Source organism: Podarcis melisellensis (assembly GCF_964234715.1).
Source record: "Podarcis melisellensis genome assembly, chromosome: 13".
Lineage (NCBI taxonomy): Eukaryota > Metazoa > Chordata > Lepidosauria > Squamata > Lacertidae > Podarcis > Podarcis melisellensis.
Genome location: NC_138545.1, coordinates 36,232,461 through 36,245,191, shown reverse-complemented (window position 1 = coordinate 36,245,191; position 12,731 = coordinate 36,232,461). Strand labels below are relative to the sequence as shown.

Genomic DNA, 12,731 nt, shown 5'->3' with positions numbered 1-12,731 from the left:
TAGCCGTAATCTGAGTGTGGTTTTTGGTTTGAAGCTCAATAATACAATTTGTGTACTTGCTATCTGTCCAGCCTGCTCTATCAAACACAATTGCTAGCATCAACCAATAAATTATTGTCAAAACCTGTCAGGCATCAAACAACAAAATTCAGTGTAGCTGGATGTCAAAAGCAGCCATCAAATATTCAGCCACTTAGAGAATAGCGGGAGAGTATTTGAGAAAAGCATTCACTAGTTAGAATTTGGAGGGGATAATTTTGTCTCAGCACACATTGCTGTGCAGAGAACTTCTGTTCAGGCTTCCAGCCAGCGATGTGCTTTTCCAGAATAATTCATTCCATCCTCCCTGTCCATAGTTTTCCATATTCTTCCCTGAACAGTCAGGCAGTATTCTGCACCTACCGTATTTTTCGCCCCATAGGACGCACCGCCCTATAGGACGCACCTAGGTTTTTTTTTTGGGGGGGGGGGAATAATGAAAAAAAAAATTATTCCCCCCCCCCCCAGGCACAGTCTGGTTGCCCAACCCCAGCCCCCAGAACAGCCTGTTATCCGCAAGCCTAGGGAGCCGCACCGGTCTCCCCAGGCTTACGGACAGCTGTGCGAAGACCAGGTGCGCTGAAGAGGCTTCGGAATGCAGGCAGCTCTGCGCGACCCTCCGGAAGCCGGCGCGGCTTTGCCGGGCTCCGGAGGGTTGCGCAGAGCTTCCTGAAGCCTGGAGAGCGAGAGCCTCTCACTCTTCAGGCTTCAGCGAAAGCCTGTATTCGCCCCATAGGATGCACACACATTTCCCCTTCATTTTTGGAGGGGAAAAAGTGCGTCCTATAGGGCGAAAAATACGGTACTTAGCATGCTTATTCCTCCTCATTGGGCTGTTTTGGGTACTTCTGCAAATCTTGAGTCCCCACACTCCATTGATCCATCCCTCTTCTGATTGGATGGCATTGTTTTGGCTGCACAAGAATGCACACTTGAAGAATGAGTTCCCTGTTAGAATATGGAATACCACAGAAATAGCCTGATGAACCTGCAAGGGCTTATATATCCATAATGGGAACGGGTGGCGCTGTGGTCTAAACCATTGAGCCTCTTGGGCTTGCCAATCGGAAGGTCGGTGGTTCAAATCCCTGCGACGGAATGAGCTCCTGTTGCTCTGTCCCAGCTCCTGCCAACCTAGCAGTTCGAAAGCACATCGGTGCAAGTACAGTGGTAGCTCAGGTTACAGACGCTTCAGGTTACAGACACTTCAGGTTACAGAGGCAGTTCCCCTAGAGGCAGGCAAAGGAAGATGGGGTGTGTGAGAAATGCTCACAGTTGCGGGTGCGCACACACTCTCAGAGACATTAATCCCTGGCCACCTTTCTGTTGTTTACCTCTGCTTATCTTTCTTCTGGCAGCTAATTGTCCCTCATTCTCTCCACTGCAGTCACTAGGGAAAATTAGCCATTAAAATGAAAGATAATATAAGCAAACAACCCAGGAAGAGTAGACAGCCAACAGCGCCTGCTCTCAAGTGTGTGCAGTCGTTATTGTCATGGAATTCTACTCAATATTGATCCAGAGCAGAACTCCAACGTATAGTTAGTAGAGTAAAAACTTAACAGACCAGAGGCAGAGCTTTACTGCTGCTGAAGGCAACTGAGAACAATGGTCACAAATCCAATACATTCAGGATGGCACCGTCCGTAAGAAATCCAGTTCCGAGACAATACCTACAAAAGATGACTGGCTACACAAATTAAGCGAATTTCTAGAAATGGCAAGCTAACTGCAAATATAAAAATGCAGTCAAATCAAAAACTTAGACAAGAATGGCAATGTTTTGAAGAATATATGGATAAACACTGTTCAAAAAAGAACATGCTGATATGTTTAGATTAAAGGAGTAAAGTGGAACAGAAACCATTAATAAGTCATGTCATAACAAGATCAAAATATAAAACTTAAAATATTGCAAAGTTTTATACGAAATTCAAAATGAATGGTAGTCGAGGTGTGGTGGAGGGAAGCGGTGGGGTGTGGTGATGGGTAGTCACGGGGTGGGAATGACTTTTGTTTGTGTAAATAGTAATTTATTTTTGTCTTATCTATGTATTTCCTTTTCTCTCTTTTTTGTTTTGTTTTATTATTTCCCCCGTACCAATAAATTCAATAAAATTAAAAAAGAAATTAAAATAAAAAAAGAAATCCAGTTGCAGTAGACTTAATTTAAACTTACAATAACTTATAAGAAGTCTAAACCTTAACACTCAGCATACTATGTACAAAACACCACACCAGAAAAAAAACAGATAGAAAGAGAAAAGTGAAACCCAGGCTCCTTCTGGCCTATTATTTTAGTCAGCATGATCTTGGCAGAAAGAGATAACAGAGCCAGTTTTAACCAGCTGTATTCAGCTTCTCTGAAGGAATAACCCAAACTTCAGACACTTTCTGCTTGCTTCTTTCACACAGAGAAGCTTCCAGAACTCTCTTGAATGAATTAGAATAGGAAATATTTCTATACATCAGATCAGTGCTTTCTGCACAAAGAAATGCAGAGAGGGAAGAACGGAGGCAGAATTATGCACGCTCTGCCGACAGGTGTGGGGACCCAGAAACAGACCCCCGTGCGAAATGGTTGTCACCTAGATCATTAATACACCACCCTCCATCCGAAGATTGCCGGACAGTTCACAGCAAACCTGCTTCTGGCTTCGGAATTTTTAGTCATTTGGAGCCAGGTTGCTTTTGAAATGGGGAATGCATCAGCAGGATCTGAAACACATATTTTATTTCAACCAAGTTCAGATAATAATGAAATTTAATTTATTTATAATCAAGTAACAATAACTGAAATAGTAATTGAAAATGAAATGGGCAACATCTCTCTGAAATGCTGAATTCATTTCTAACTAAGCCAGCGGTAACACATAGTCTTTCAATTCTCTTGATTTCTCGCTTTTCAAATCTTAATTTCAGTCCTTCGCATTTTCACTTCAGTTTGATTTTTTTTAAAACGTCCTCATTAAAATTCACCAGCATTTAAAATGCACATTTTTTAAATGTGATATACCCATTTCTGTAAAATATATTTGTCTTCATTTGTATGCTTTAACAGTGAATATGCATTTTTACACACATTTTACCTCAGTTGTATGCATTTTTGTACACATTACTCGGCTGGAGAATGGCAAAATTCAGAGAATCTCGAAGGATTGTTGTGTTTCTGTTTACATGCAGTTTCAGGAAACTGCACATTAGGTAGATCTGCCTTTTGATGTGAATCGAATCAAATTTCTCTCTCTCCTCTCCTGCCACATCCCTACCCCAAACAGCTTTTCTCCTTGAGGGGGGAAAAGATACAGGGATCACATATCTTCCAGCCGCAGGCTGAAAAAAGAGCTTGGGGAGTGATTTTGAGCAGGGAAATGGCAGGAAGGATAAGGGTTAAGCGGACCCTCCCTCATGCTGTACCTCTGATCCCAATCACTGTATCCCCCTTTTAATAATAGTAGAAATAATAATAATAATAATAATAATAATAATAATAATAATAATAATAATAATAATTTATTATTTATACCCTGCCCATCTGGCTGGGTTTCCCCAGGCACTCTGGGCAACTCCCAACAGAATAATAATAATAATAATAATAATAATAATAATAATAAAAGTGATTAAAACATCAAACATTAAAAACTTCCCTAAACAGGGCTGCTTTCAGATACTGTAAGAAAACTGGACATCTCCTGTTTCTCCTTTAGTTGGGCCCTAAGCTGGCCGCAGAAACCTAGCGAAACTTGTATGTTAATGTTTCCTGGATTGAGGGCCCAAATGCATTCTCCCTTCTCACCTAATCCCCTGTCAAATAGTGGAGTCTGGGAAAGTTGCTCTCGAGAGGGCTAGAATCAGGATTTTTTATCCCATTTTCCAGCTAAAGCTATCCAGAAACATCGCACTTCGCTATCCAGTCCTGGATTCCAGAACTGGCTCATATTAAGATCTCCTTCCCACCCCCCTCCTGCTGACTTCAGGCAGGCAACGCTAAGCTTCTCCTTGAGAGCCTTCTTATTTTTAGTTCCTTCTCTTTTGTGTCTGCCTCCCTTTTGACAGCCTTTCTCAAGGCTCTTTAAGAGCCAGCGATTCATCCCTTTTGCAGCAAAGACCTGCCTGATTTCTGGCTGCGCTCCCTGTCAAAGGCTGGAGAGAGGCTCTGATCTTTCTGGGGATGCTGCTCTGAGCAAGTGGGCTGTGTGTTTGTGTGAGAGCGGCATGTGTGAGTAATTCTTCCAATCCCCTTTCCTTTACACAGTTCACAACACACACCCTCTCTCCCCCCCCCCAACCTTACCCTTTTGGCTCTGGAAAGTGCTGATGAGTTTTCCCAAACTCCGCAGGCACCCATATTTAAAATTTGGAGAGCTCTATCAACCACACACACATGCTTTTGGTTTAATTTGAGGGACAGGGCGGTGGGTTTTTCAGGCATCCACGGAAACATAACCCCGTAGGTCTCCAGCATCCACAGTGTCGGAAGGACAAAGGGTTAAAGGGTTCGCAGGGCTTTGTTGGTTTGTGTGTTTATTTACATGTGCCTCTCTAATCCACTCCCCTCCTTCACCCTTTTGCCACCCGCCCACTGTACAGGCTCACGAGCGACTGGAGGAGACAAAGCTGGAAGCCGTGAGGGACAACAATCTGGAGCTGGTCCAGGAGATACTCAGAGACATCACTCGCATCGCTCAGCAAGACAGCACGGCCGCCGAACTGGCTCGCATTCTCCAGGAGCCTCACTTCCAGGTAGGAAGCAGCCGTCTCTCAAGATCCGGGGAAATGGTGAAACTTACCGGAAGACTAAGAAATCAAGATAACTAAACTTTTTTTTTAAAAAAAAGAATGGAAATGGTTTCTCGAATATTTACAGATAAATTGTAAACCAAAACATGAGCAGGATCATTGTAATAACCTGCAGTTTTATAAGAGTGCGTGTTTACAGTAGACAATTAAATGAATTTGGATATGCAGAAGATCTTTAAAAATGAATTTTAGGAACCGCAGAAAGAGGGGGAAGGAAGTCGAATTTTCAAATGTTAGTTTGGTTGTAAAACTAATGAAATGTATGAATTTGAAAAGTATAAATAAAAAAATAAAATCAACAACAACAGCTTCTCGATACAAGGCTGCCTTCAGATGTCTTCTAAAAGTTGTGAAGTTTTTTATCTGAAGGGAGCCTCACTTCCAGGTGAGAGGCAGCTGTCTCTCAAGATCCGGGGAGTGAGAAAAAGGTGTTATTTCCAGACCTGAACTGGGATTTTTGATGCCACATAGACCCTGGAGCCCGGGGCTCATTGCAAGTGGCCCTGGAAGGAGGACAGACAATTCAGTAAGGGCTCATTTCTCATAAGGAGGTGTTAGCAGGAATCCCAGCGCATATCAGCTTGGTCTGTGTGTGACACACACAGAGAGAAAAGTGTCGGGAGAAGTGCCCTTTTGCACAAAGACCCACAGGGCCAGGATATTAATAAGGGACACCTGTGGATGTGCCCTGTTTGGCAGCTGGAGTTGGGGGGAGGGGTTCGACTTGGCGATGGATAAAGCTTTCTGCTTCATGCCAGGCTGAGAGATGAGGTGCCTTTGGTCAGCAATGTGCGACAGCGAGATGTATTTTATTTCCCCCCCGTGTCTATAAGAAAGACATGGTTTATGTCCTCTTTTTTTGCAGAGACACCTGAGGCATCTGGCTTAATGCTGTTGGTTTATTTGCTTGTTTCCTTATTGCGTTTGCACCTGGTTTTTCTTCTGTATGGGCTGTGTGGTGACACACCAGGAGTTCCCAGGTGTTTTCCCACTTAGGAACTGACCAGATGAATACCTGCTTAGCTTCGGCAAATTTGCTGGATCGTGTAACTTCAGACTGTTGATGTATATACCGTATTTTTCGCACCATAGGACGCACTTTTTCCCCTCCAAAAATGAAGGGGAAATGTGTGTGCGTCCTATGGTGCGAATGCAGGCTTTCGCTGAAGCCTGGAGAGTGAGAGGGGTCGGTGCGCACCGACCCCTCACGCTCTCCAGGCTTCGCGGACCTCTTCGCAAGGAGCGGGAGCACTCCGGCTCCTTGCGGAGAGTTGCCAGCATGCCGAAGCCTGCGCGCGTTGAGCTCAGCGCGCCCAGGCTTCGTGGACCTCTCCGCAAGGAGCCGGAGCGCTCTGGCTCCTTGCGGAGAGTTGCCAGCATGCCGAAGCCTGCGCGCGTTGAGCTCAGCGCGCCCAGGCTTCGCGGACCTCTCCGCAAGGAGCCGGAGCGCTCCGGCTCCTTGCGGAGAGTTGCCAGCATGCCGAAGCCTGCGCGCGCTGAGCTCAGCGCACCCAGGCTTCGCGGACCTCTCCGCAAGGAGCCGGAGCGCTCCGGCTCCTTGCGGAGAGTTGCCAGCATGCCGAAGCCTGCGCGCGCTGAGCTCAGCGCGCCCAGGCTTCGCGGACCTCTCCGCAAGGAGCCGGAGCGCTCCGGCTCCTTGCGGAGAGTTGCCAGCATGCCGAAGCCTGCGCGCGCTGAGCTCAGCGCGCCCAGGCTTCGCGGACCTCTCCACAAGCAGCGGGAGTGCTCCCACGGCTTGCAGAGAGCTGCCTGTTTGCGGGCCGGGGTCGGGGGAAGCTTGAGCTTCCCCCGCCCCAGCCCCGCGCCTGGGGGGGGGGAAATAATGTTTTCCCCTTTATTTCCCCCCCCAAAAATGGGTGCGCCCTATGGTCCGGTGTGCCCTATGGTGCGAAAAATACGGTACTCAAAGTGTAGATTCTCTCTGCTAGTGTTGCCTCTCTGTCTGTGTCTAAGGTGGCATGAGGGAGGGGTTCAAATTCTCAAAAGGATTTGCCTGTCCTGTTTTAACTGGTAGGTTTATGCATCATCATCATCATTTATTTATTTATACCTGCCCATCTGGCTGGGTTTCCCCAGCCACTCTGAGTGGCTCCCAACAGAATATTAAAAACACAATAAAACATCAAAGATTAAGAACTTCCCTAAACAGGGCTGCCTTCAGTTTTCACAGGAAACTGAAGTAGAAGCTTATTAACAGTGAAAGCTTCATTTATTGCCTAGTTAAAAGCTTAAGACTATATTTAAACAATATTTAAACAGCCTTGGTCCAGTATACCTGAAGGAGTATCTCCACCTCTATCGTTCAGCCCAGACACTGAGGTCCAGCGCTGAGGGCCTTCTGGCAGTTCCCTCACTGCGAGAAGTGAGGTTGCGGGGAACCAGGCAGAGGGCCTTCTCGGTAGTGGTGCCCGCCCTGTGGAACGCCCTCCCATCAGATGTCAGGGAAATAAACAACTTTCTGACTTTTAGAAGACATCTGAAGGCAGCCCTGTTTAGAAGTTTTTAATGTTTGATGCTTTAACGTGTTTTTAATATTCTGTTGGGAGCTGGCCAGAGTGGCTGGGGAAACCCCGCCAGATGGGCGGGGTAATAATAATAATAATAATAATAATAATAATAATAATAATAATAATAATTTAATAGTCAGGTATCAGAAGCCAAGTTGCAATACACTTGGAATTCTGCTCTTTAGATTCTGCCCCCTCCCAATGTCATTCAGATGTTGTGATCTCATCTCCCTCTAAAGAGTTCAAGGTGACACACATGGTATTATCTCTGCAATAATCCTGTGGGCTCAGAGAGAATGAATGACCCACAATTACCCAGTGACTGTCATGGCTAAGTGGGGATTTGAAGCCTGGTCCACTCCCTAGTCCCAGCTTGATAGGCACCTCTACACCTGTTGTACTATATATCTAACCATTTATATATGGCCTAATAGTTCCCCAGGACGCTGTGCGTTTGTGTATGTTCTTGCTGGGCTGAATCTAGTGATTTCGGAAATCACCGTGGAATAGATCCTCTTCTGATATAAGATGCCCCCATGTATAAGACCCCCCCCTATTTTGGAGGACTCAGATTTAAGAAAATGGAGGGGATGTATCTGTGGATAAGACACCCCTTGATTTTTGACATTCTGGGTACGGCTTGGAAAATTTGCCCCTGCTTCCAGTGTTGTGACTAGGGACTTTAAGGTCTCTGGACACAGGCCCATGGCATAAATTTGCACAAATATGCATATTAGCTGCAGAACGGTTGTAGCTCAGTGGTCGAGCACCTGTTTATGTGCACGCAGAACGTCCTGGGTTCATTCATGGGCATCTCCCTGTGGGAATGTCTGAATCCCTGGAGAGCTGCTTCCAGTCAGTGTAGCCAGATGGACCAAGTGTTTGACTCAGCCTAGGGCAGTTTCTTAGGCTTCCTATATGAAGGGATGCCTCTAGGCAAGCCATTACTGTGCTTTCTGGGGTATCATGAGTGTGCTGTTTGGAGAGAAAGGCCTGGAGATCCAGGACCTAGTGCAAAAGACTTGATCCTCATGATCCCCCGTAACGAGGCCCGTTCCCCTCCTTTATGTTTTACTTAATCTGTCTCTGGTCTCAGCTGAGCGAGTCTTTCTGTTGCCTCCTCTTTCCCACCCCTGCTGCGCTCCTTTCTCAGTCCCTCTTGGAAACCCACGATTCCGTTGCCTCCAAGAGCTACGAGACGCCACCACCCAGTCCAGTCCTGGACCCCATGTTCAACAACCAGCCGGTGCCCCCAGATGCCGTGCGCATGGTGGGGATTCGTAAGACTGCTGGGGAGCACCTGGTGAGTAAAGTCTTTTCCCACTGTCATTCGCCTCGCCATATTTTAGTTTAAAGGCTAGTATACTGAGCAGACCTGTAACAAACCACCTAACCAACTAACCAACAACCAACCAACCAACCAACCAATTAACCAGCCAGCCAACCAATTAACCAGCCAACCAACCAGCTAGCTAACTGACTAACTAACTAACTAACTAACCAACCAACCAATTAATCAGCCAACCAACCAACCAACTAACCAGTGCTGGATTTATATATAAACTAAACAAGCTATAGCTTAGGGCCCCACTCTCTTGGCCCCCCCCCAAAAAAAATTAAAGGAAAAAACCCTGGAGGTACATTTCCAAAATATAAGATAAAAAACAAATGAAATAAAACCTGCATGCAACAACAGTGTTTTGTGTTTAGTAGGCTCCTATTTGTTATGTGCAAATGGCTTTAGATACCTATTAGGTCCATAAATTACCATCTAGCATATATTCAACACAAAAACCAGCGACAATTTGTTGTTGACAAAAGATAGCTGGACATATAAAGGGCCCCATTACCTTCAGTAGCTTAGGGCCTCATCAAACCTAAATCCGGCCCTGTAACCAACCAACTAATCAACTAACCAACCAACCTGTCACTTACCGTATTTTTCACTCTATAAGACCATAAGACGCACCTAGTTTTTAGAGGAGGAAAACAAGGGGGAAAAAATTCTGAATCAAATGTTGTTGAAGAGGCTTCGCAACAATCCTTCTTGTTGTTCTGGCTTCAGCAATAGCTGCACAGCTTGCATTCACTCCATAAGACGCACACACATTTCCCCTTACTTTTTAGGAGGGAAAAGGTGCGCCTTATAGAGCGAAAAATACGGTGCATAGCAATAGGGTAGCCCAGGTGGAACAGCTGCTTCAGCCTGCCTCATGGTTTGGCTGGACCTGTCTCCATTACCCATACCTGCTTTGCATTGACCCTGCGCTCTTGCTGGTTTCTCTTCCCATCAGGGTGTGACGTTCCGGGTGGAGCGCGGCGAGCTTGTCATTGCCCGCATCCTGCACGGAGGCATGATTGACCAGCAGGGGCTGCTGCATGTGGGTGACATCATCAAGGAGGTGAACGGGCAGGAGGTGGGCAGTGACCCACGGGCATTGCAAGAGGTGCTGAAAAACGCCAGCGGAAGCGTCGTACTCAAGATCCTGCCCAGTTACCAGGAGCCACACCCACCTCGCCAGGTAGGAGGCGCCATCATTTAATTACTTGTCTCCCCTGTGCTAAATAAGGTATTGCTAATTGCCCCGCCCCCCCCACCTCTGCCTGGAACAAAGATAAAATGTGATCGTCATCTCTTAACTGAAACAGGCAGGCTTTCCACTTTATTCTTTCATTTCTTTCCCCACTCCTTCCTTTCTTCTCTCTTCCTTTCAGAAAGATTCCCCGTCCTAAAATCATCATGATTACGCTGTCGGCTGATTAAAGAATTCATCAATTATTTATCTATTTTCTTTTTTTTGATATTATTAGAACATCCGTACTGGTGCCTTTCTGAGCTGCTGGGGGGAAGTCTATGATAACGTCCCAAAGCTCTTTTTCCAAAAAGGAAAGGCTGTCCGCAGTATTTTCTTCTGCATTCCCTGTGGCAGGAAGAGCACACTGAGAACTAAAATAGCCCATGAAAACAAACAAGTTACGTGCTCTTAACTTGCAGGGCTACCAATTTAAATTTGGCCACCACCACTAGCTAATCAACAAAACGTTGACTCAGTACCGATTAAACATTTGAAAGCTCAAAGTGCTTTTAAAAGCCCCCCTGTTTTCGGTAGCTTGGCATTTGCAAGTGTTGCTCAGATGCTCTCGTGTTCATAGCGGGTGCCTACAAGAGAGCCACAAAGGACCCTTTATGGCCCTCCAGCACTATCTGCAGCCTTATAGCATGAATATTCTCCCCGCCCCCCGTGTGACTGTTTTGAACGCTGTGATGCTGTTAACTACTGTGATATTTTTTTGCTGAAAGATTCAGAACAGATAAAAGAAAGTACTTCTCCATGCAGCACATAGGAAGCAGTGATGGCCACCAACTTGGATGGATGGTTTTGAAAGAGGATTAGACAAAATCATGGAGGAGAGTGCTATCGATGGCTACTAATGGGTGGCACTATTGTCTAAACCACCAAGCCTCTTGGGCTTGCCAATCAGAAGGTCAGTGGTTCGAATCCCCACAATGGGGTGAGCTTCCAATGCTCTGGCCCAGCTCTTGTCAACCTAGCAGTTCGAAAGCACACCAGTGCAAGTAGATAAATAGGTACTGCTCTGGTGGGAAGGTAAATGGTGTTTCCTTGCGCTCTGGCTTCTGTCACAGTGTCCCGTTGTGCAGAAGTGGCTTAGTCATGCTGGCCACATGACCTGGAAAGCTGTCTGTGGACAGACGCTTGGCCTGAAAGTGAGATGGACTACTGCAATGCGCTCTACGTGGGGCTACCTTTGAAGGTGACCCAGAAACTGCAATTAATCCAGAATGCGGCTGCTAGACTGGTGACAGGGAGTGGCCACGGGGACCACATAACACCGGTCCTGAGAGATATGCATTGGTTCCCAGTACATTTCCGAGCACAATTCAAAGTGTTGGTGCTGACCTTTAAAGCCCTAAACGGCCTCGGTCCTGTATACCTGAAGGAGTGTCTCCACCCCCATCGTTCAGCCCAGACACTGAGGTCCAGCGCCCAGGGCCTTTTGGCGGTTCCCTCATTGCAAGAAGTGAGGTTACAGGGAACCAGTCAGAGGGCCTTCTCGGTAGTGGCGTCCGCCCTGTGGAACTCCCTCCCATCACATGTCAAGGAAATAAGCAGCTATTTTAGAGTGCCTGGCGTGCTCTGGTCCATGGGGTCTTGAAGAGTCGGACACGACTAAACAACAACAACTATCTTTAAAAGACATCTGAACCCCTGTTTAGAGGAGTTTTTATTGTTAAATGCTGTATTGTTTTTAACACTCGATTGTGAGCCGTCCAGAGTGGTTGGGGAAACTCAGCCAGATGGGCGGGGTATAGATAATAAATTATTATTCTTATTATGAGTGCCTCAACCCCATAGTCGCCTTTGACTGGACTTAACCATCCAGGGGTCCTTTACCTTTTACCTTTTTACTAGCCAACAATGGCTATGCGGTGCCGCCACAGTTGGAGGCAACCATGTTTCTGAATACCAGTTGCTGGAAACCGCAGGAGGGAAGTTCTTCTGCTCTCATCCTGCTTGCTGGTTTCCCACACGGTGAGAACAGGATGCTGGGGCAGGTGGGCCTGATCCTGCAGGCTCTTCTTAATGTTCTTACGCTAACCTCCGCAAGCTGCCCAGCTTTCTGTTTGCAGCTGTTGCCAGTGATTTCTTCATTTTGTTTTATGTAATACTGTATTGGGAAAGTTGGCCAAACTTTCTGTATGCTGTATCTAAAACGAGCCGTCGCGAGGCGGGTCATCTGGGGAACAACCATCAGTCTCAACCGAGCATGGGTAATAGGTTCTGACAGGCAGGCAACAGAGTGGAATGAAATTCAGCACCTTGGTCAGCGCACTTTGGAGTCAGAGACAAGATTTTGCATCCGCAAGCAGTGCTCCCTCAGCAGACTGAAGTCTTGCCCCAGCGCCAGTCCAAAGCCTAGTGACAACTGATATAGTCTTGTTCTTTAGTCAGGGGTCCAAAAATCCCAGGTTTCACCTCCCTGGAGGAACTCCGTCTTCAACCGAAGGGGCCACAGGCTGCAGTGTCTTTTGTCTCCCTGGAATTTGCGCGCTTTATCATCATTACCATTTTTTAATTTGTATACCGTCTTTCTATCTTGCAATACTCAAGGCGGTTTAAAAGCTGAAGAAGCAAAAAATGTACATCTCATAACAATCTAATGCAATACAAAAATGTGGTAATAAAACTTTAAAATAGGCAACCTACGTCAAAAAAGTAACACTCAACAATCATTAGAATTGTAATAAATAATAATAACATATAAAAGTTAAACAGTTACAATAAATAATTTCTAAAGTATAATCAATAAAACAACAGCAAGCCACAGTACATAAAATAGGTA

The 12,731-nt window shown here is 46.0% G+C and overlaps 1 protein-coding gene across 2 annotated transcripts in view; it reads left to right on the top strand.

The window, feature by feature from the left end:
* The window catches only part of MPP2 (MAGUK p55 scaffold protein 2), a 66,173-nt gene that overhangs the window by 34,882 nt on the left and 18,560 nt on the right, over positions 1 to 12,731 (top strand). For both annotated transcript variants that reach the window (XM_081884543.1, XM_081884542.1), the window contains 3 exons: positions 4,630 to 4,782; positions 8,521 to 8,670; positions 9,662 to 9,889. In XM_081884543.1, the coding sequence (XP_081740669.1) occupies positions 4,630 to 4,782; positions 8,521 to 8,670; positions 9,662 to 9,889 (531 nt within the window). The remainder of the gene's footprint in view (positions 1 to 4,629; positions 4,783 to 8,520; positions 8,671 to 9,661; positions 9,890 to 12,731) is intronic.